Below are 21,555 nucleotides of genomic sequence, written 5' to 3' on the forward strand. Positions count from 1 at the left end.
ATTACCCGACCAGGAAGAAATTCGAATAGCAATTAGCCGCCTGAAGAACAATAAAGCGGCAGGGGCCGATAGATTACTGACTGAGCTATTCAAATACGGCGGCGAAGAACTGATAAGGTGCATGCATCAGCTTCTTTGGAAAATATGGTCGGAAGAAAGCATGCCTGACGATTGGAATCTCAGTGTGCTCTGCCCAATCCATAAAAAGGGAGATCCCTTTATGCCGCGATGTCTGAATTTGGTATCCCCGCAAAACTAATACGGCTATGTAAGCTGACGTTGAGCAACACCAAAAGCTCCGTCAGGATCGGGAAGGACCTCTCCGAGCCGTTCGATACCAGACGAGGTTTCAGACAAGGTGACTCACTATCGTGCGACTTCTTTTACTTGATGCTGGAAAAAATTATAAAAGCTACAGAGCTAAATAGAGAAGGTACATCTTCTACAAGAGTGTACAGCTACTGGCGTACGCCGATGATATCGATATCATCGGAAGCAACAAGCGCGCCGTTTGTTCTGCTTTTTCCCTCATGGATAAGGAGGCGAAGCGAATGGGTCTGGAGGTGAATGAGGACTGTCATCAAGCAAACAGTCGGCGCACTCGCGTCTTGGCTCCTACGTCACTGTTGACAGTCATAACTTCGAAGTCGTAGATAATTTCGTATACCTGAGAACCAGTATCAACAACACCAACAATGTCGGCCTCGAAATCCAGCGCAGAATCACTCTTGCCAACAGGTGCTACTTTGGACTGAGTAGGCAATTGAACAGTAAAGTCCTCTCTCGACGAACCAAAATCAAACTCTACTAGTCACTTATCATTCCCGTCCTGCTTTATGGTGCAGAAGCTTGGACGATGTCAACATCAGATGAGACGACACTAGGAGTTTTCGATAGGAAAATTTTGCAGACGATGGAACGATAAGCTGTACGAGTTATACGACGACATTGACATAGTTCAGCGAATAAAAAGACAGCGGCTACGCTGGCTAGCCGAGGAAGGGGAAGGCCTCCACTCCGTTGGAGGAACCAGGTGGAGAGTGACCTGGTTACACTTGGAATCTCCAACTGGCGCCGATCTGCGAAAGAAAGAGAGGAGTGGCGCGCTCTCATCGATTCGGTTATAACCGGCTAAACGGTTGAACGCCAATCACACACATACATACTGCTTTCATATAAGAAAATATACATAAACAACTATGGAACGGTGTAAACGAACATTTTATGCTGTCGAAATTTATTTAATTAATTTTATTATTATAAGATAAAACACAATTTCACTTATACATGTAATACATATCGGCATAAAGTCCACTAGAATAACGAAAATCAGTGCATACACATATTATATGGTGGTTGTGGTAATTCCTGAACCGATTTCACTTATTTTCAACACCAAGCTTCCTTGTATCAAAGATTATACGCTCTCTTCATTTCGCTAATATATATCACATATTAAAAGATATATACAGTATAAAGCTGTTTGAAAGCCCTACAATTAGGTATATGGGAGCTAGGGGAAGTTATAACCTAATTTTACGAATACACATTATTAGAAGAAAAATATGTCCTCTTAATTTCTTTGAAATATCTGAAAGATTTATCTATATTTTCGGTAATAAAATTATCGTAAGCACTGAGTTCTTCATATTCGATATCCGGGGTCTTGAAAATCTAGTCCGATTTCGAAAATTTCCCAATAAGTGATGCAATATTTGTGAAAAGTTCCGAATTTCATTCGTTTTTGATGTATATATTATAATATCTTATTATCACTTTATAATAAGTGAACGAATCAGATGGAATCCAATATTGTATTATATGGGAAGTAGGCGTGGTTGTGAACCGAATTTTTACTCGGCTGATCATCCTGATCATTTTGATATAAACCTATATCTAACTGGATTAAATTGATGACTTACCGTTGCGTGAACAAAAGTATTATACTTTCGGTGAAGCATGTTGCGAGAGTATAAAAATCACTCGATCTATAGCTCGTTTTTGTTACATTTTCGCTAATAAATACAGTGATCCCCGCTTAAAAACAACCGCTCTCGTTTAAACAGATCCATAACATTCGAAAGATCATTTAAAAAAGTATCGAATTGAAAAACCGAAAAAGGACGTAGGAAAAGTAAAGCATCTAAGGTTTTTGAATTTAGGACGTCCCTAATAATAACTTAAATAATGGTCTCCTACTGGACTAGCCTCTACATATAATAACAAAACCTCAAAAGTTCAAAAGTTCTAACTTTAGTCTGCCAGCGAACTTAAAATTCAGAGCGATACTCCGGAGACTATCAAAACACCCATCTGTTTACAGTATTTATAAATATTTAATAGTTCATTAAATATTGTGGGCACGTAACTAAATTAGTATATAATCAACCATATATGTTTCCATATTCCTGAATTGTCTAAGCTTGAAGTACCAAACGATCAGTTGCGATAAGATTGGAAAAAATAAAGTGGCGGATAAGCAAAAAAAAAACAGCTGAGAAGAGCGTACAAGTGGTGTTCAACAAAATACTCACACACACATACATAAGTACGCGCGCAGAGCGAAAACAGAGCGCAGGAGAGCATAATCAGTTTGTAAATGATAATCGCATAAAGTGTATAGGAATATCAGAAAATAAACAAAAATTTACTACAAAGTGAGGCTGCTCTTTGCCAGCGCCTTAATAGTTGTGGATATTTATTTCACGAACAGTTGGTGATCATCAGTGAAGTCGCTAGCATTTGGGTGTGGTGAACGTAGATCTCATATTTTTCGTATTTTTATTTTTGTGTTGGAGTGATTTCAATTGTGATAAGTGCAAGTAGTGAATATGCATTTCGGCATCTTGGGCAGTGGTGTTGTGGGTCTGACGACCGCTTTGGAATTGCAGCAGAATTATCCAAATGCGCAGATCACAATACTTGCCGATCGTTTCAATGAGGACACAACCAGTTATGTAGCAGCGGGCATCTTCAGACCCGGAACAAGTTTTGCGGGCCCCACCAGGGAGATTACACAGTAAGTTTTTGTGAAATAATTTGCCGAAAATAAATGTTGACTATTTATAATGCCATCCCACGCAGACAATGGATTACGGACGCCTTCCACTATTGGGATGATATACGTCGCTCCAAGGAGGCACCGCTTGCTGGTGTTTGCCAGCTGTCGGGCTACATTTACTCGTCAACTTCACCGAAGATCGTGCGGGTACGTTTAATTTTTTTATTTGGTTTATAACTTTGGGTAAATAAAATTGGGTTATAAATTTGGGTAAATTGTATTCAAGTTCGCTCTAATGATATTCGAAATGTAATCTTTGCAATTAAGATTTTAGTAACATTATAAATTGATTATATTTATTTCCTTTGCTTATCAATATTTACTGTTACTGCGCTGATAGCCTTTTTGACTGTTCTGCTAATTATCTTTTAATTACCATACCTTTGCTTTTAGAACCACTTTGTCGAGCAGCTATTGCCGGTTTACCGTCAAGCCACCGAAGAGGAATTGAAGCTTTGCCAGGGTGATTGGAAATATGGTTCATTCTTTACAACTTGCCTCACCGAATGCCGACTCTTTCTGCCATACGCAACGAAGAAGTAAGTTTTATAAAAGTAACTGTTTTTATCTTGATCTCTTGGATCTAATCAAAGATCCTCACTTAAATCACGCAGTTCTTAGAATAATATATTGGAATAAAAAATTTATTAATTTGACGTTAGATTTGAAGACCCCATTGGACCAACATTTCGAATCAAGATTCAAGTATGCGTCTTGCGTTTATCATTCTCAAATAGGGTGTTAATATAGTCTTCTCTTAATTTCTGATATTTGATTCATTTCGGATCCCTAGAAAATAACTAAATCTTTCCGAAGATTATCTCAGAATATTTCGTGATATTATTAAATGTTAATTGACTTACTAAACTATCCGTCTCATCTCAGATTCATTGCAGCTGGAGGTCAAGTGACGCGCCAAAGTGTCAACTCCTTTTCGGAAGTCTCACAGCAAAACTTCGATGTGATCTTCAATTGCACCGGTTTGGGTGCCAAAGAACTGTGCAATGATGCACAACTCGTACCGATGCGCGGACAGGTTGTGAAAGTGCGCGCACCATGGGTCAAGCTGGCTTTCTATGGTGACTATGACACTTACATTTTGCCTGGATTCGAGGCTGTTACACTCGGCGGTTGCCGTCAATATGACAGCTACAATTTGAATGTCTGCAAATACGATTCGATGGCCATTAAGGAGCGTTGCTATGGCATGCTGCCGAGCTTGAAGCGCGCCGAGGTGGTGCGTGAAGCTGTTGGATTGCGACCACATCGTGCTGTGGTGAGTTGCCGATCGCTATGGTTGTTCAGATCAATATCGAATGGCTTATATAAATATTTTTTTTTTCTTTTATATCTGTCTTAGGTGCGTGTGGAAAGCGAAATCCTACGTTTGGCTGACGGACGCTCTCAGAAGGTGGTGCATAATTACGGACATAGCGGTTATGGTGTAACTACCTCTCCCGGTACCGCGAAGTATGCTGTTAAAATCGCTCGCGATCTTTTGGCTGGTAACAGTAAATTGTAACGGTTTAACTGAAAGTGTTTACTTCATATGTGTACATGTATGTAGATGTCTTGGAAGTTGAAAAAATATGTACATATATATTAATCTGTATAAAAACTTTTATATGTAAATAAATTGCTAAATTTTAAAATTTTTTAAAGATTTTTAAATTTTATTTTAAAATTGCCTTCAAAGTATGATGTTTTTAAATTTAATTTTTTTGTTTTCTTAACAGCTGATCTTAAGGGGTTATGTACAGTTAGAATTTAAAAAAAATCGATTTTTTTTATTTCATTTTCCTAATGTACATATATTTAAGAATATACACAGAAAATTTCATATCGTTCCGGTGAATATTTTTAAAGTTACAAGCAAATTTGAAAAGGCAAAGGCAAAGGAAAGCTACAAGCCAGCACATATACAAACATACATACATATATAGATACATGTGCTCGCATAAAAAAATCCCTTGTGTGGAATTTATATAATATTAAGATTGCTTTTGTATTGACGACTTCGTGCGCAGAATATGTGCATAACAGGAAAATAGCCGTTTTATGTTGTAAAAGTCAAAATACTTGTTTGGTCGAAGCGGAAATGGATGCTTCAAACTCAAGGTGTAAGGAAGTTCCGGACATATTCATTTATAGGAGATATACTGCTTTCATGTAGAGACCAAGGTGGTAATCTGGTAACCGATGTCCAGGGCATACTGGAATTATGGAGGGAACACTTCTCTGACCTGCTGAATGGCAGTGAAAGTACAACAACAGGAGTTGGCGAACCCGATTCCTCAATCGATGATGATGGAGTAGATGTTCCATTACCCGACCATGAAGAAATTCGAATAGCAATTAGCCGCCTGAAGAACAATAAAGCGGCAGGGGCCGATAGATTACTGACTGAGCTATTCAAATACGGCGGCGAAGAACTGATAAGGTGCATGCATCAGCTTCTTTGGAAAATATGGTCGGAAGAAAGTATGCCTGACGATTGGAATCTCAGTGTGATCTGCCCAATCCATAAAAAGGGAGATCCCTTTATGCCGCGATGTCTGAATTTGGTATCCCCGCAAAACTAATACGGCTATGTAAGCTGACGTTGAGCAACACCAAAAGCTCCGTCAGGATAGGGAAGGACCTCTCCGAGCCGTTCGATACCAGACTCACCTCACTATCGTGCGACTTCTTTTACTTGATGCTGGAAAAAATTATAAAAGCTACAGAGCTAAATAGAGAAGGTACATCTTCTACAAGAGTGTACAGCTACTGGCGTACGCCGATGATATCGATATCATCGGAAGCAACAAGCGCGCCGTTTGTTCTGCTTTTTCCCTCATGGATAAGGAGGCGAAGCGAATGGGTCTGGAGGTGAATGAGGACTGTCATCAAGCAAACAGTCGGCGCACTCGCGTCTTGGCTCCTACGTCACTGTTGACAGTCATAACTTCGAAGTCGTAGATAATTTCGTATACCTGGGAACCAGTATCAACAACACCAACAATGTCGGCCTCGAAATCCAGCGCAGAATCACTCTTGCCAACAGGTGCTACTTTGGACTGAGTAGGCAATTGAACAGTAAAGTCCTCTCTCGACGAACCAAAATCAAACTCTACTAGTCACTTATCATTCCCGTCCTGCTTTATGGTGCAGAAGCTTGGACGATGTCAACATCAGATGAGACGACACTAGGAGTTTTCGATAGGAAAATTTTGCAGACGATGGAACGATAAGCTGTACGAGTTATACGACGACATTGACATAGTTCAGCGAATAAAAAGACAGCGGCTACGCTGGCTAGCCGAGGAAGGGGAAGGCCTCCACTCCGTTGGAGGAACCAGGTGGAGAGTGACCTGGTTACACTTGGAATCTCCAACTGGCGCCGATCTGCGAAAGAAAGAGAGGAGTGGCGCGCTCTCATCGATTCGGTTATAACCGGCTAAACGGTTGATCGCCAATCAACTAATAACGAAAATCAGTGTATACACATATTATATGGTGGTTGGTGTAATTCCTGAACCAATTTCACTTATTTTCAACTCCAAGCTTCCTTGTATCAAAGATTATACGCTCTCTTCATTTCGCTAATATATATCACATATTAAAAGATATATACAGTATAAAGCTGTTTGAAAGCCCTACAATTAGGTATATGGGAGCTAGGGGAAGTTATAACCTAATTTTACGAATACACATTATTAGAAGAAAAATATGTCCTCTTAATTTCTTTGAAATATCTGAAAGATTTATCTATATTTTCGGTAATAAAATTATCGTAAGCACTGAGTTCTTCATATTCGATATCCGGGGTCTTGAAAATCTAGTCCGATTTCGAAAATTTCCCAATAAGTGATGCAATATTTGTGAAAAGTTCCGAATTTCATTCGTTTTTGATGTATATATTATAATATCTTATTATCACTTTATAATAAGTGAACGAATCAGATGGAATCCAATATTGTATTATATGGGAAGTAGGCGTGGTTGTGAACCGAATTTTTACTCGGCTGATCATCCTGATCATTTTGATATAAACCTATATCTAACTGGATTAAATTGATGACTTACCGTTGCGTGAACAAAAGTATTATACTTTCGGTGAAGCATGTTGCGAGAGTATAAAAATTACTCGATCTATAGCTCGTTTTTGTTACATTTTCGCTAATAAATACAGTGATCCCCGCTTAAAAACAACCGCTCTCGTTTAAACAGATCCATAACATTCGAAAGATCATTTAAAAAAGTATCGAATTGAAAAACCGAAAAAGGACGTAGGAAAAGTAAAGCATCTAAGGTTTTTGAATTTAGGACGTCCCTAATAATAACTTAAATAATGGTCTCCTACTGGACGAGCCTCTACATATAATAACAAAACCTCAAAAGTTCAAAAGTTCTAACTTTAGTCTGCCAGCGAACTTAAAATTCAGAGCGATACTCCGGAGACTATCAAAACACCCATCTGTTTACAGTATTTATAAATATTTAATAGTTCATTAAATATTGTGGGCACGTAACTAAATTAGTATATAATCAACCATATATGTTTCCATATGCCTGAATTGTCTAAGCTTGAAGTACCAAACGATCAGTTGCGATAAGATTGGAAAAAATAAAGTGGCGGATAAGCAAAAAAAAAACAGCTGAGAAGAGCGTACAAATGGTACTCAACAAAATTCTCACACACACATACATAAGTACGCGCGCAGAGCGAAAACAGAGCGCAGGAGAGCATAATCAGTTTGTAAATGATAATCGCACAAAGTGTATAGGAATATCAGAAAATAAACAAAAATTTAAAACAAAGTGAGGCTGCTTATTCCCAGCGCCTAAATAGTTGTGAATATTTATTTCACGAACAGTTGGTGATCGTCAGTGCAGTCGCTAGCATTTGGGTGTGGTGAACGTAGATCTCATAATTTTCGTATTTTTATTTTTGTTTTGGATTGATTTCAATTGTGATAAGTGCAAGTAGTGAATATGCATTTCGGCATCTTGGGCAGTGGTGTTGTGGGTCTGACGACCGCTTTGGAATTGCAGCAGAATTATCCAAATGCGCAGATCACAATACTCGCCGATCGTTTCAATGAGGACACAACCAGTTATGTAGCAGCGGGCATCTTCAGACCCGGCACAAGTTTTGCGGGCCCCACCAGGGAGATTACACAGTAAGTTTTTGTGAAATAATTTGCCGAAAATTAATGTTGAATATTTATAATGCTCTCACGTAGGCAATGGATTACGGACGCCTTCCACTATTGGGATGATATACGCCGCTCCAAGGAGGCACCGCTTGCTGGTGTTTGCCAGCTGTCGGGCTACATTTACTCGTCCACCTCACCGAAGATCGTGCGGGTACGTTTAATTTTTTTATTTGGTTTATAACTTTGGGTAAATAAAATTGCTTTATCGTATTCAAGTTCGCTCTAATGATATTCGAAATGTAATCTTTGCAATTAAGATTTTAGTAACATTATAAATTGATTATATTTATTTCCTTTGCTTATCAATATTTACTGTTACTGCGCTGATAGCCTTCTTGACTGTTCGACTAATTCTCTTTTAATTACCATACCTTTGCTTTTAGAACCACTTTGTCGAGCAGCTATTGCCGGTTTACCGCCAAGCCACCGAAGAGGAATTGAAGCTTTGCCAGGGTGACTGGAAGTATGGTTCATTCTTTACTACTTGTCTCACCGAATGCCGACTCTTTCTGCCATACGCAACGAAGAAGTAAGTTTTATAAAAGTAACTGTTTTTATCTTGATCTCTTGGATCTAACCAAAGATCCTCACTTAAAACACGCAGTTCTTAGAATAATATATTGGAATAAAAAATTTATTAATTTGACGTTAGATTTGAAGACCCCATTGGACCAACATTTCGAATCAAGATTCAAGTATGCGTCTTGCGTTTATCATTCTCAAATGGGGTGTTAATATAGTCTTCTCTTAATTTCTGATATTTGATTCATTTCGGATCCCTAGAAAATAACTAAATCTTTCCGAAGATTATCTCAGAATATTTCGTGATATTATTAAATGTTAATTGACTTACTAAACTATCCGTCTCATCTCAGATTCCTTGCAGCTGGCGGTCAAGTGACGCGCCAAAGTGTCAACTCCTTCTCGGAAGTCTCACAGCAAAACTTCGATGTGATCTTCAATTGCACCGGTTTGGGTGCCAAAGAACTGTGCAATGATGCACAACTCGTACCGATGCGCGGACAGGTTGTGAAAGTGCGCGCACCATGGGTCAAGCTGGCTTTCTATGGTGACTATGACACTTACATTTTGCCTGGATTCGAGGCTGTTACACTCGGCGGTTGCCGTCAATATGACAGCTACAATTTGAATGTCTGCAAATACGATTCGATGGCCATTAAGGAGCGTTGCTATGGCATGCTGCCGAGCTTGAAGCGCGCCGAGGTGGTGCGTGAAGCTGTTGGATTGCGACCACATCGTGCTGTGGTGAGTTGCAGTTCAGCTGTTTTTTGGATCAATATCGATATTTAAATAAATATTTTTTTCTTTTATATTTGGCTTAGGTGCGTGTGGAAAGCGAAATCCTACGTTTGGCTGACGGACGCACTCAGAAGGTGGTACATAATTACGGTCATAGTGGTTATGGTGTAACTACCTCTCCCGGGACCGCGAAGTATGCTGTTAAAATCGCTCGCGATCTTTTGGCTGGTAACAGTAAATTGTAACGGTTTAACTGAAAGTGTTTACTTCATATGTGTACATGTACATATGTAGATGTCTTGGAAGTTGAAAAAAATATGTATATCTTAATCTGTAAAAAAACTTTTATATGTAAATAAATTGCTAAATTTTTAAAACGTTTAAAGATTTTTAAATTTTATTTTAAAATTGCCTTCAAAGTATGATGTTTTTAAATTTAATTTTTCTGTTTTCTTAACAGCTGATCTTAAGTGGTTATATACAGTTAGAATTTTTAAAAAATCGTTTTTTTTTATTTCATTTTTTTTTACACAGAAAATTTCATATCGTTCCGGTGAATATTTTTAAAGTTACAAGCAAATTTGAAAAGGCGTTTCAGAGTGCTTGGAAGTACAAGGTCCGAGCGGCAACGCGTTTTTCTCAAAATAGTGTTTTCAAAGTCGGTGACCAACATTACTCGAAATGGTGTTTACCCTTCTTAAATATATATTTTAGTAGTTGATCGAAGATTTTTTCTCTCCGATAAATATTTTTTTATAAACAATTTAAGGCCGAAATTTTGGTGGAGAATCGATTTTTTTTTTTTGAGAAACCGCCATTTTTAAAAAAATTTTATTTTGCTTATTCCTTTGATTAACTACTAGATTTATCATTATTTTAACGAAATCTGTTTGGTTTTTTAATTTCGGATGATCCAGTTCCGAGATATTGTGGTCACCGCAAAACGTCTTTTTTGAGAGGAGCTCCTGGAGATCAGCTGTAGCTCTTTTTCAAATAAATATTTTTACTAGTACTAAGTCTTAAAATACAGTTAAAAGATACCATAATATGTGTATAAATTTTTGGATCAATAAATTAAAAAGTTTTCTCAGAAAAAATTCTGTAAAATTCACTTTTTTTCGGCCGTCTAACTGTATATAACCCCTTAATATAGTTCTACATCTTCCTACAAATTGTATACTACCATCACCTGCTACTAATTTTTGAATGAGCAAAGGTAGCACTGTTTATTGCATACTCTGTTGCTGGGCTATCAATCGCCAGAGGGCGCTGAACACAGTTGCGTTTATTAACAAAATTCTAAAGTTGTAATAATAGTAGACATTTTAATGGGTTGTAAGCAACTTTAAGAAAGCAATACCTATTAATTGGTAATCCTAATTAAAAATTTAATAAATTGGCACCAATTGTGCCTGCCTAAAAAATTTACTTTGGAACTTTCCCAGAACTAATATGTTATCGATATATTTATATATTATAAAACTCGAAAAGAACCGCTATGTCAGAGTAATTAATATAATTAAAGAGAAAATAAGACACTGTTTCAAAAATTCAAGCCAGTCGGCATAAAATCACTGCTTTCTATACATTTTCATTAGGTAAAAATTAATTTAAATTTCAATAAATTGATATCGAACTTGTATTTACCATTGATAGCACATCGCTAACATTGACAAAATCGTAGATAAAGCAAACTGTCAAATGGGAAATTTTTCGTGATTGTCAACAATTATAATAGACTTAAGAAATTTTTATTACAAACCAACATAAAGATAGGAAAAAATAATTTAAAACACATTCGCAAAATCACAGGGATAAAGCAGTAGCATAGCAGTTAATAAAACCTAGGATTAAAACGAGGAAAAACATGTCATCAATGTCACCATCTGAGGTAAGTTCAAAAAAATTGCTGTCGGAATATCTTTTTTGTTGTCTTGTTGTGTTTTGTGTATGTGGACTTTAATGATTTCATATGAAAATCAATGGACAAAGCAAACAGCTGGCTGCTGGACAAAGGCCGCGAATGTCTATATAGTGAAGGTTATTACAAAAAAAAATGAAGTAGTGCTTCACTGAAAGCAATGCATATGTAGGTGGCAGTGCTGAAACCCGCCATCGATGTGCTGCATTAATTTGAAGAAACGCAGACATATTCTTGAATCCTCCTAAACGGCCTCGTCACCACCCACTTTGTATACGTTAAAATATGTGGTTTGTGCAGCTCTTTATTGCTGAATTCTGTTATAGCTTTTATCTATGTTAAAGTTTTTATCTAAAGTTAAAGTAAATTTGTATATTTAGTTTTGAAAATTGCTTATTAAACTTTTGATAATTTTCAAACGTGACTATATTCCAAGCTAACATTTGCTAAAGCACATACATTTAAGATTTACTAACAAACATACACCCATCCTTTATATATTGTGTACTATAATATATCAATAGTTTGTCATAAGCTCATCTAACTTGCTAAAACACATACAAAGTATATTTTACACGATTTCTTTGTTTCAGAATGCACGACACACGTTAGGTATATATGTATATATTCTAACAGATAATGTTTTTTAATGCGCAATGCCTTACAAAATTTATTAAATGAGTAAGACTTGGTTTTATACATTCGTGTATACTTATGTACATATGTTGGCAATATTTGTGTTCGGAATGCCGGTGATAAGACAAACCGCGATTATAAAGCGAAGGGTGTTGTTTTAAGGGATAAAACAATTTGTATTTTAATTAAAACACAAAATTAATAAATAATTTATTAAATACTAAATTTGAACACATTAACTGCTGAAACAGAATTTCAAATTATTCCATAATATAAAATATGTAACTCTTTCAAAAATAGTCCAACAAATTTTAATTTCCAATTGGTCCACCAAAATTGGTGTATCTGCTTAGACCATTGTCTGAAGCAAGAAGTATTATGACTATGGAACAAATTATATTTCTCTAAAAACAACAACAGGTATATTGTTAAAAAATTTTAACGTGTCTTAATTACCGTAGCTTTCATATAAAAGAATCTACGGTTACATAAATTTATTTATCTAAATTATACCTAATTGTAATACCTAACTGTCTCTTGATAATTTATTTATTAAAACGAGTGCTTCCACTTATCACTTCCATTATTTCTTCGCTACAACCGTTGTTAAAATGGATTATTGCTAAAATATACTATACTAATACATTTCTAATATTTCTGAAAGTTGTTCGATTAATCATTTGTACCCCTCTGACCCCGACGCTATTTCGAAATGTGTCTCGCGCTGATAAATGTGCCATATTCCTATAAAATTAATTATTTTATAAATTATACAGAAATGCCTATGAAGTAGCATTTATAGCACTTTATGACTACATTTGTACACATATATTTAATGGCGTTTTTTCGCTTGCTCAAATATAGTACAAATAAGAAATTTGTACATGCTAATACTTGCTGACACAATTAATACATTCTAAAAATAATTTAACACTTCCATTAATGGCGCTATCCGCACATATTGTGTTCATTCACATTTCAAGTGATCTGTTCATGCACATACACACGTTCATAAAATTGAAATTTTTTTTATATTTTATTTTATATTTTTATATGTATGTATGTAAATGACTTGTGCTATTTTTTACGCATTCACTGAAACGCCTATACTGATTTGTACGTTTTGTCAATTCGACATCGCTCTCTCTACAGCTTTCAAATGCCTAGTAACACGAAAGTTCAACGGTTTATTATCAATAAATGCTGTACAGATTTGCAATAAAAAATGACTAACTTTTCAATGTAAAAAATTCTCGTTTATGGAACCGCAACTGATAATTTTACACCATGTTTACACATGACTGCGAATCAATATTTGTTATTAATTTTATTTTGCATTTTAATCAGTTATGCAACTGTTACTGGGGGTCTATAATATATTTTAATATGCGTCTAATTAGTTCGAGATTAAATAGAGGTGACACAGTGTTAATAAAACTAAATATTATAGAATTTGTTTGTATGATGCTATAATTTGATGCACATAAATACTTATAAAAAGCAAAAAATAATAAATTATGATTTTATCTATTAAATTATCAAAAATAAAACAATAACAAATAAGTCAAATTATTATTTTAAATATAGAATATAGAATCAAATATTCTGTCATAAATAAAAAATATTATAATATTATGCTAAATACAATATTTTTATTTTTTATTTAATAGTTTTTTATATTTAAATTTATTTTTATTTAACATTTTATTATTTTATTTAAAATTTAATTTTTTTATTTAACATTTTATTTTTTTATTTAAAATTTTATTTTTTTATTTAAAATTTTTTTTATATTTTTTCCTTTTTTTATTTTATTTATTTATTTTATATATTTTTTATTTTTTTATTTTATTTATTTATTTTATATATTTTATATTTATTTTTATTTTATATTTATTTTTATTTATTTATTGTTTAAAATTACTATTAACATATCCTGTTTACTTGTCTATATAAAAATTATAAAGAAAGTTAAAAATGCAGTAGTCATATTGGCTATATGGTTGATCAAAATAAAAGCAAAAGTGAATATTTTTTATTTTTTATTATATGTATCTTTATATACCTAAACAAGTTCCTTTTATCCAAAATATTCGCCTACACATATAAAATACGTGTATCTGTAAAAGTTAATATACCAGTTAATGCAACATTTCTGGGGCAAGTAAATTGCCAATTTGGCTGATAGCGTGTTGCATGCGATTTTTGTGTTGCATTTCACATCACGCTTGTGAACACTTTCACACACATAAATTATGTATACAATGTATATCCAAAATGTGTTGCATAAACAGCTAGCCTCTGCATTAAAGACACGTGACTATCTTCTACCAGGTAGCAAGTTTGCGCAATATTTTTGCATAAAGCCACACACGGAAATGTTGACAATTGACAAGCTAGAGGTATTATGTTGTAAAATAGATGACACAAGTGAGCGGGTGTTAATTTTAAATTCATTAGATGCACCTTGATTTGCATAGTCATCAAGTGCTAAAGATTTTTGTTGTTGTTGTTGGTAAAAATTTAGTAAATTATATTTCATAAAAAATTTTGCAGAGTTTAAATTTTTTATTAAAATGGACGTCGAGAGTCGTGATGAGCAGGAAGGAATGAGAAGCTGTAGACAAATATTCCATTAAATGGAGGTAAACTTTCATCCAAACAACTGCTATATAAGCTCATATAGCAAACACTCAAAGCCCTACCACTCTTCGGCAGCCAATCACGTATACCTGTTGCGCCACAAGCAAAAGCCAAATATCACTCATAACCTCTGTGGCAGCATAAAGCAATTAATTCTTTATTGCCATGGACCACAGATATCCAGCCATGTTTATCACTTCGACACTCACAGCCACAGCCACACAGATGACTCAGTTGTGTTTGGCCATTTGGTTGTTGGCAGCGCCCACTCAACGAAGTTTGTTTTATGCTGAAACTTGTTTGCAGTTTTTTTGCGAACTTTTATTGCTCACATTTGTGCGCACACACACTCGTACACGCATCACCGACCGGCTAGTCAAGTGGCCGACTGGTCAGCTTGTTGTCCAGCTGTTCTCACAACCAGTTTGCTAGCCGGTTTCAAGACTAGTGGGCAATCGAATTGATTTTTATCTCGCACGCTGTAATTAAACAGTGTAACGAACAACGTGGTGTTTGTAAAAGTGATGGAGTGTGTGGGGGAAAAAATTATTTTTTTTGTTTTATTAAATTTTTACTTAAAAAAAATCTCACAATTTTTTTATTAAAAAAATTAAATTAAAATATTTATGCTTAGTATATGATTTATTTCTCATATTTATATTTTCCATGTTAAAATTTAAATTTAAAATAGTTTTCTCCATTAAATTGTGGTTTTGCCTCACTGTCACGCGCACTGCCATGCCGCTTGCTATCGTTTGTTATGGCTTGTTATTCGCCATTGCCGGTTGTTAGTAGCTAGCTTATTTCTTATGTTTTTTTTTTTTTTGTTATTGTAAATGTGTTTGTGGCCAAATGTGCGCGTTGCTGCGGCAAGCTAAGGCGGCTAGTGTTTTTACACGACTGCCATCAGTTGTGGCTGGCACGCGAATTCGCAAAGTGTACTAAATAAAAATTGCTCCAAATGCAAAACAAAAATAAGTCTGCAATAAAAATTAACTAAAAACACAGAAATATATTCGCTGTTTTCAACATAAAACATTAAACAAATTCACGCGTTAAAATGTGTTCAAAGTGTGCGCCAAATTTTCGGTGTTGAAATGTTTATTGCTGTTTTGTGCAAATATATTGTTTGATACTAGCCAAAGTAACTGTGCCGAAAGCATATAAAATATTGTGTAAAATAATACCATTTATTTGAAGGTAAAATGCAGTTCAATACAAATCATATTAAAAAAATATCAAAAATAATTTTTTCAAAAAAAAAAAAGTTAAAAGGTTACTTAAGTCGCAAACACGGTGAACAAATCGAAACTAAAATATTTCTACGTTTTATATTTTTCAGTGTTTTAACGACAAAATTATATATATTTGTATGTATTTTGTATGCGTGATTTTTATTTATTTTTTGCCTTCGAAATGAGGTTATTTTCTCTCTATCTTAAAATTATTATTTTTATTTTAATTTTTTATTTATAATTAAATAATTTTTTTTTATTTTTTTTATTATTTTTTTTTATTATTTTTTTTTTATTTTTATTGTTCTCTTTGAAATGAGGCTATTTGCTCTATTTATTTATTTATAATTTTTTTATTCTTTTATTTTTGTTGTTGTCTTTGAAATGAGGCTATTTGCTCTAATTATTAAATTTAATTTATTTTCAATTTTTTTTTATTATTTTTTTATATTTTGTCTTCGAAATGAGATTATTGGACCACATTGTTTTAAAATAAAGCATGCATGAATCACTTCTTGGAATTTATTGCTATATGCATAGTGCTAAAACCACAAATTTGAATTGTTAATAATAGTTAACAATGTGTAGAGCGCTCTCTTTAAGAGAGCTAAGCATTTAAACGCATAAATTTAAACATCGAAACCACAAATTTATCAATTTTGATTTTTTTCACAAGTGAAATTTTCGAAAATTGTTATTGTTGTTAAAAATTAGTAAATCTGCAACTACATAAAGTATATAAACTATATAGAAATACCGTTACTAAAATGCAATACACTACATAAGGAGGAAATCAATTTTATTTTTATTTTTTTTTTTCATTTAATTGAATTTAAATATTTCATGCGATATTCTTCAACAAGGAAATAGTTGAATCTTATTTTAATTTTGTGTGCCAAATTTCATGCAAATCTCGCGTAATAAATTATTTCAGCGTACGCTTTGGTGTGGACGTGATTGTTGTGGTTTAGTGACTTTTGTCTGACGCATTTGTGTTGTTTTAGTATTTTGATTTTATTTTTATTTTTCATCGAATTATAACTACTTGATGACACAAAAATAGACATAAACGCAGACATACATATATATTTATATAGACGCAAATGAATTTTAATCACTTTAATTTAATTATAACAAATCTAACTGCTAATCCGCGCGATAAGAAATGGGCATTTCTATTTCATATTTATACATATTATATTTATAAGCAAGTCCATTAAACTGTCTAGTCTATTTTTGCACCCACACATCCGTTGATTAGCATATCAACGGGACACGAGCTCGATCACTTCACTTTCATTGCAGTGCAGGCTAGACATGTCAAATGCTAATTAGATTATGTGGCAGTAGCCTAAGGCATCGTTAGAAAGCAAAAAAAAAAAAATAAATAAAATTATCTCCCAACACGCTAACACGTTCTGGCGAGTCTGTTTCCAACCCAACTTTGTACCTCTTACTCATCCGCAAGCGTTTTCTGGTTGCTACACGCCAAAATTCATGAGATTTTCAAAATAAAAATCTATTTATTTCCCAGCATTGCATATATATGTATATATGTATAGATCATTTTTGGTTCATATAGTAACCATAATTAGTCGGTCGAGCATTGCTTAAGCTGGTTAATAATATTGCTGCCATACAAACAAGAAATAAGTGTGGCGGCGTATTTATTTGGCCACGCGCCAAAACAATTACTCTAAAACGTATAGAAACAATAAAGAGTGATTTTGAATAAAAAAATGCAAGGCACATTTGAGTTAAAACTGCTACATAAATACATTCATACAAACATATATATTTATATATAGTACATGTACGAGTAGATATTGTTAGATTCGCATGCTCATGTAAATAAATGCGCTATAAACACGCTCTTCCATGCTGAACCACACACTCATTTATGGTTAATTTATGTATAAACATCATTCGCATGGAAAGCCCATCAACCAACCGCCAACACACATTTTGTGGCGCGTTTTTTGTAGATTAAATTTTTTTTTGAAATTTGCTTGTACCACATATCACACTTATGCCTACAAGCATACTCATGTATCTTGTTTTGATAAAAAAAGTTAACAAAAATAGCAAAAAGTTGTATATTTTGTATAAATATTTATGAACACACATGTGTAAATATGTATGAAATTTCGTGTGCTCGTCGGTTTGTCTCATAATATTGTTATTGCTTTTCTTGTTTTTCATGTTTAAAATGCCAAACAAACAGTTAGGTGTGTTATGAATTCGTTTAATTTAGGCAAAAGGGGTCGTTCGCAAAATTTTTATGAAATACCAAATTTTATTATTTACTTAGTACATATTTTGTGCGCTTATAAACAACAGCAGTATTTAAAAAATTAAAAAAAAAAAAATAAATAACATTTTTATTTGAAAAAAAAAAAATAATTGAATTTTGTTAAAAAGCATTTTTAATAAAAATATATTTTATTTTTATTTTGTTTTTTTTTTATTAAAAATAATATTAATTTTTATTTTTTTTTTTTTATAAAAAATATTTGTATTTATATGAAAGATTTTTTCGCAATGAAAAAATTGAAATCATTCCAAATCTTCCGATCCACAGATTGTCTACATCTCCAAATTATTTAGGGAATTGTTTGGTGTTTGACACAAATTTCTTATGAAACTAATGTCAAAGGTTAAAGAGCTAATCAAATTATTATTTTTCTGTGTAAATTTTTCTATAATCCACTAAATTTTATACTGTTCCAACAGTTATGCCATTTTACCACATATTTTCCGAAATTGAGTAAACTTTTTTTTTGGGCTTCTTCTTTGCCCATCCAGGCAGATCTCCAACATCATAATAAGAAAAATACCCGCAGATCATTCCAAATCCAGAAAGACCATTTATGGCATTCGTTTTTGAAACGTTCTGAGATTTTCTGCATGCATATTATATATACAGAAATTCCTCAGAAGATCCAAGATTCTTGAATATTGAGAAGCATCAGTATACGATCTTCCAAGATCGTTCGCTTAATAGTCTAGTTTTTTGGTTTAATATTCTAAAATATCTCTCATAGAACACACAGCATAGAACACATTGTTCTCTCGTAGAACAAAATCTAATATTAAACATATAATAATAAAGAACATCTAAACAGATCCAAAGTTATATATGGAGTCCATTAGTTGGTGTCCCGATTTCTTTGTCCGCTGCTGTATATTTATTTTTTTAATAATTTACATTTTTTTAACAAATTCAATCCAGTTCTTAACTAGTCTTTGCACATTTCTGGCTCTTTTCGGTTCCCACCAAAGCATTTTTTTATCAAACCAGCTAATTCCAAAGTGCAAACACGGTTTATGTCGCAAGAATAAGCAAATACCAGTTAAACGTAAGGAATACGTAAATAAATAAATCGTAAAATTCTAATCCCAAGCGCGTGACTCTGCACGCTTGTTAAGTTGAGCCAATGATATTATTTTGTTTTGAAAAACAATAATAACAAAAGTTACACTGTGCCATTTTTGGCAGTAAACAGGTTGAAGAATGATGCTAATTATAGTTTAATTGATTTTTTTTTTGCATACTATTTAACGTTATGTTTCAAGTTTTCTGCAATTATATAGCTCGTTGTCTAGATCTTGCAATAAATATATAATATATAAGCAGGCGCTTGCCTATTCTGTTATGTCAAATGATCCATAGGTCTGTGAGGTGTTCAAAAAATAACGGGAATTTTAAAATTTCGTGTTGATTTTAACATGGAAGGCGATCTGTTCTCAAATCAAAATTTTGTGATCATATTTTACTGAAAAATATTAGTTTTTCAAAATCGTTATTTTCTAATTAAAAAAAAAAATTAAAAAAAAAAAATAATCTAATAAACTCTAAGCTAAGCTCTTCATATTTACCGTTATGCCATCAATTACTACATTTAAATGCATTTTACAGAAAGTTGTATTGTCAACTTTCACCGCTAACCCACTTTTCGGTGCCGCAAATGAGATCCAGCGCAATTGACACCATTTTCCATTTAATTAGAGCAAAACGTGTTAGAAATTAGTATTTTTTTTTTTAATTATCTTACTTTCGACCCAAATCATTTAATTTCGCAATTACTTTTTACATTTTCCGCCAATTCATTTCATTTCATTAAGCACTTTACACACAGAGTAGACATGCAGAGTTGCATGTGTGCCACAAAGTACAGTTATGTGCCGTCATTACAAGTTGTTAACTCATTTGTGTAATCTAAATGTTGAAACATTTTTGTAAACAAAATATTATAAATGAGCACAGGTGAAAATGACCCGTTTTATATGTATAACAACAAATAAATAAATAATAACAAAACAACAGCAACAACAACGTCAGCCAACAATATTTACACCACAAAGCCACGCAACAACAACTGTTTGCCAAGCGAGTCTGCGCAAAAAGACACAAAAATAACAGCAAAAGCAATTTGTCTAGCTTTGGGTGAACGACTTTGGTCCACCGAAGTCTTTCGACTCTTTTTGGCAACAACTTTGCCACTTTTGCCTGCTGAGTTTCGCCGCGCTTTAAGCCAGAAGCTTTGAGGTGTTGCTGGCAAAGCCTAGCGTGTGCGCACGTGTACGTGAGCCACATCATTTATTACCAGTTGAATTGCGTCTTAATGTGAACATACATAATTAATAGACTTGGTATAAACTTGGCATTCTCAATCGTCCATCTCAAGTGTTCATGTTCATCAGTAGTCGTTTGAAGTGTCAATCCCAGAAATGGCACAATACTTGAAGCTTGCAGAGTGTGTTTATGCATGCCGACTGTGATCGATTGTGATCAGTAGTAATCAAATCAAACAGCAATATATCATACAGGGGATTGCAATAGGGGCGGATTGATATTCAAGTTGATTAAAAATGAAATTGGTGATATCTATACCGAGTTGAACAAGATAAAAAATAACGATAATAAAGTTCAAAATGGATAACCCTGTAATTTTTTTTTTAGCTCGGTATCTTTCTTTTAGAAACTCTTCATGCTCGTGTCCCTCGTTATTTTCTAGCTGCCAAATTAGAAATTTCAAACCAAAATGTAGTTTCTAACGCCCTGTAGGGAATAATTATATGTAAATATGTATGAGCTATAATTTTTTTTTCGCAAAAAACTGTTAAGCCGACTTAGCTTGAACACCTGATCGTCGTAAGGTACAATGTTAGCGATATTATTTAATTTATATGAGATGTGTTCAAAAAATAACGGGAATTTTAATTGTCCAAAAGTTGAATTGTCAAAATTTTTTTTTTAATTTTTCATTATTTTGATATTATATTGGAAGTAAAGCTCATATTTGATGTATATGAGACGTGTTCAAAAAATAACGGGAATTTTAATTGTCCAAATTTCAAACTATTTTTTACCTTTTTATTAAATTGCGTTCCTTTTGCTTTGATTATTGGCCAAAAGCAATACTGCAACGATGCCCCAGTCTCCATATTCGCCAGACATGGCTCCGTGTGACTTTCCTATTTCCAAAAATAATGAGAACCTTAAAGGACTGTCGTTTACGAGAAAGCGCTGAAGGAGCCAAGACTCTCGCAAAAATCGTTTGAGAAGTGTTTCGACGATTTGAAGAAGCGCCGCCA

General features: G+C 33.8%; 3 protein-coding genes across 5 annotated transcripts in view; all 3 read left to right on the plus strand.

The window, feature by feature from the left end:
* Positions 1 to 2,693: 2,693 nt before the first annotated feature.
* Positions 2,694 to 4,722, plus strand: LOC128922732 (D-aspartate oxidase-like). Its single transcript, XM_054234267.1, has 5 exons — positions 2,694 to 3,019; positions 3,085 to 3,208; positions 3,455 to 3,600; positions 3,947 to 4,337; positions 4,422 to 4,722. Exons 1-5 carry the CDS (start codon positions 2,832 to 2,834, stop codon positions 4,581 to 4,583), a joined length of 1,011 nt encoding a protein of 336 aa, XP_054090242.1. The 5' UTR covers positions 2,694 to 2,831; the 3' UTR covers positions 4,584 to 4,722.
* A 3,179-nt stretch (positions 4,723 to 7,901) lies between these two features.
* On the plus strand, positions 7,902 to 9,907 carry LOC105211705 (D-aspartate oxidase). 2 transcript variants are annotated; one of them, XM_011183288.3, is made up of 5 exons: positions 7,902 to 8,226; positions 8,290 to 8,413; positions 8,646 to 8,791; positions 9,138 to 9,528; positions 9,606 to 9,907. In XM_011183288.3, the coding sequence occupies exons 1-5, from the start codon at positions 8,039 to 8,041 to the stop codon at positions 9,765 to 9,767; spliced, it is 1,011 nt and encodes a 336-aa protein (XP_011181590.2). In that variant the 5' UTR covers positions 7,902 to 8,038; the 3' UTR covers positions 9,768 to 9,907. The 2 variants fall into 2 exon arrangements, with proteins under 2 accessions (XP_011181590.2, XP_054090218.1); XM_054234243.1 differs by having other exon boundaries at positions 9,680 to 9,907.
* A 1,181-nt stretch (positions 9,908 to 11,088) lies between these two features.
* The window catches only part of LOC105211706 (ubiquitin-conjugating enzyme E2 W), a 29,011-nt gene continuing 18,544 nt past the window's right edge, over positions 11,089 to 21,555 (plus strand). Inside the window, exon 1 of one of the 2 annotated variants that reach the window (XM_011183294.3) lies at positions 11,089 to 11,413. In XM_011183294.3, coding sequence (XP_011181596.1) covers positions 11,390 to 11,413 — 24 coding nt within the window. In that variant the 5' untranslated portion in view covers positions 11,089 to 11,389. Of the gene's footprint in view, positions 11,414 to 15,636; positions 15,923 to 21,555 lie in introns of those variants that run through there. The other variant, XM_011183293.3, reaches the window with a different exon arrangement.

Source organism: Zeugodacus cucurbitae, chromosome 6 (genome assembly GCF_028554725.1).
Source record: "Zeugodacus cucurbitae isolate PBARC_wt_2022May chromosome 6, idZeuCucr1.2, whole genome shotgun sequence".
Taxonomy (NCBI): domain Eukaryota; kingdom Metazoa; phylum Arthropoda; class Insecta; order Diptera; family Tephritidae; genus Zeugodacus; species Zeugodacus cucurbitae.

Coding starts and splice junctions, on each gene's coding strand:
- LOC105211705 (XM_011183288.3), top strand. CDS start 8,039: ATGCATTTCGGCATCTTGGGCAGTGGTGTTGTGGGTCTGACGACCGCT. Junction 8,227..8,289: donor CCCACCAGGGAGATTACACA/GTAAGTTTTTGT, acceptor GCTCTCACGTAG/GCAATGGATTACGGACGCCT. Junction 9,529..9,605: donor TGCGACCACATCGTGCTGTG/GTGAGTTGCAGT, acceptor TATTTGGCTTAG/GTGCGTGTGGAAAGCGAAAT.
- LOC128922732 (XM_054234267.1), top strand. CDS start 2,832: ATGCATTTCGGCATCTTGGGCAGTGGTGTTGTGGGTCTGACGACCGCT. Junction 3,601..3,946: donor CTGCCATACGCAACGAAGAA/GTAAGTTTTATA, acceptor GTCTCATCTCAG/ATTCATTGCAGCTGGAGGTC. Junction 4,338..4,421: donor TGCGACCACATCGTGCTGTG/GTGAGTTGCCGA, acceptor TATCTGTCTTAG/GTGCGTGTGGAAAGCGAAAT.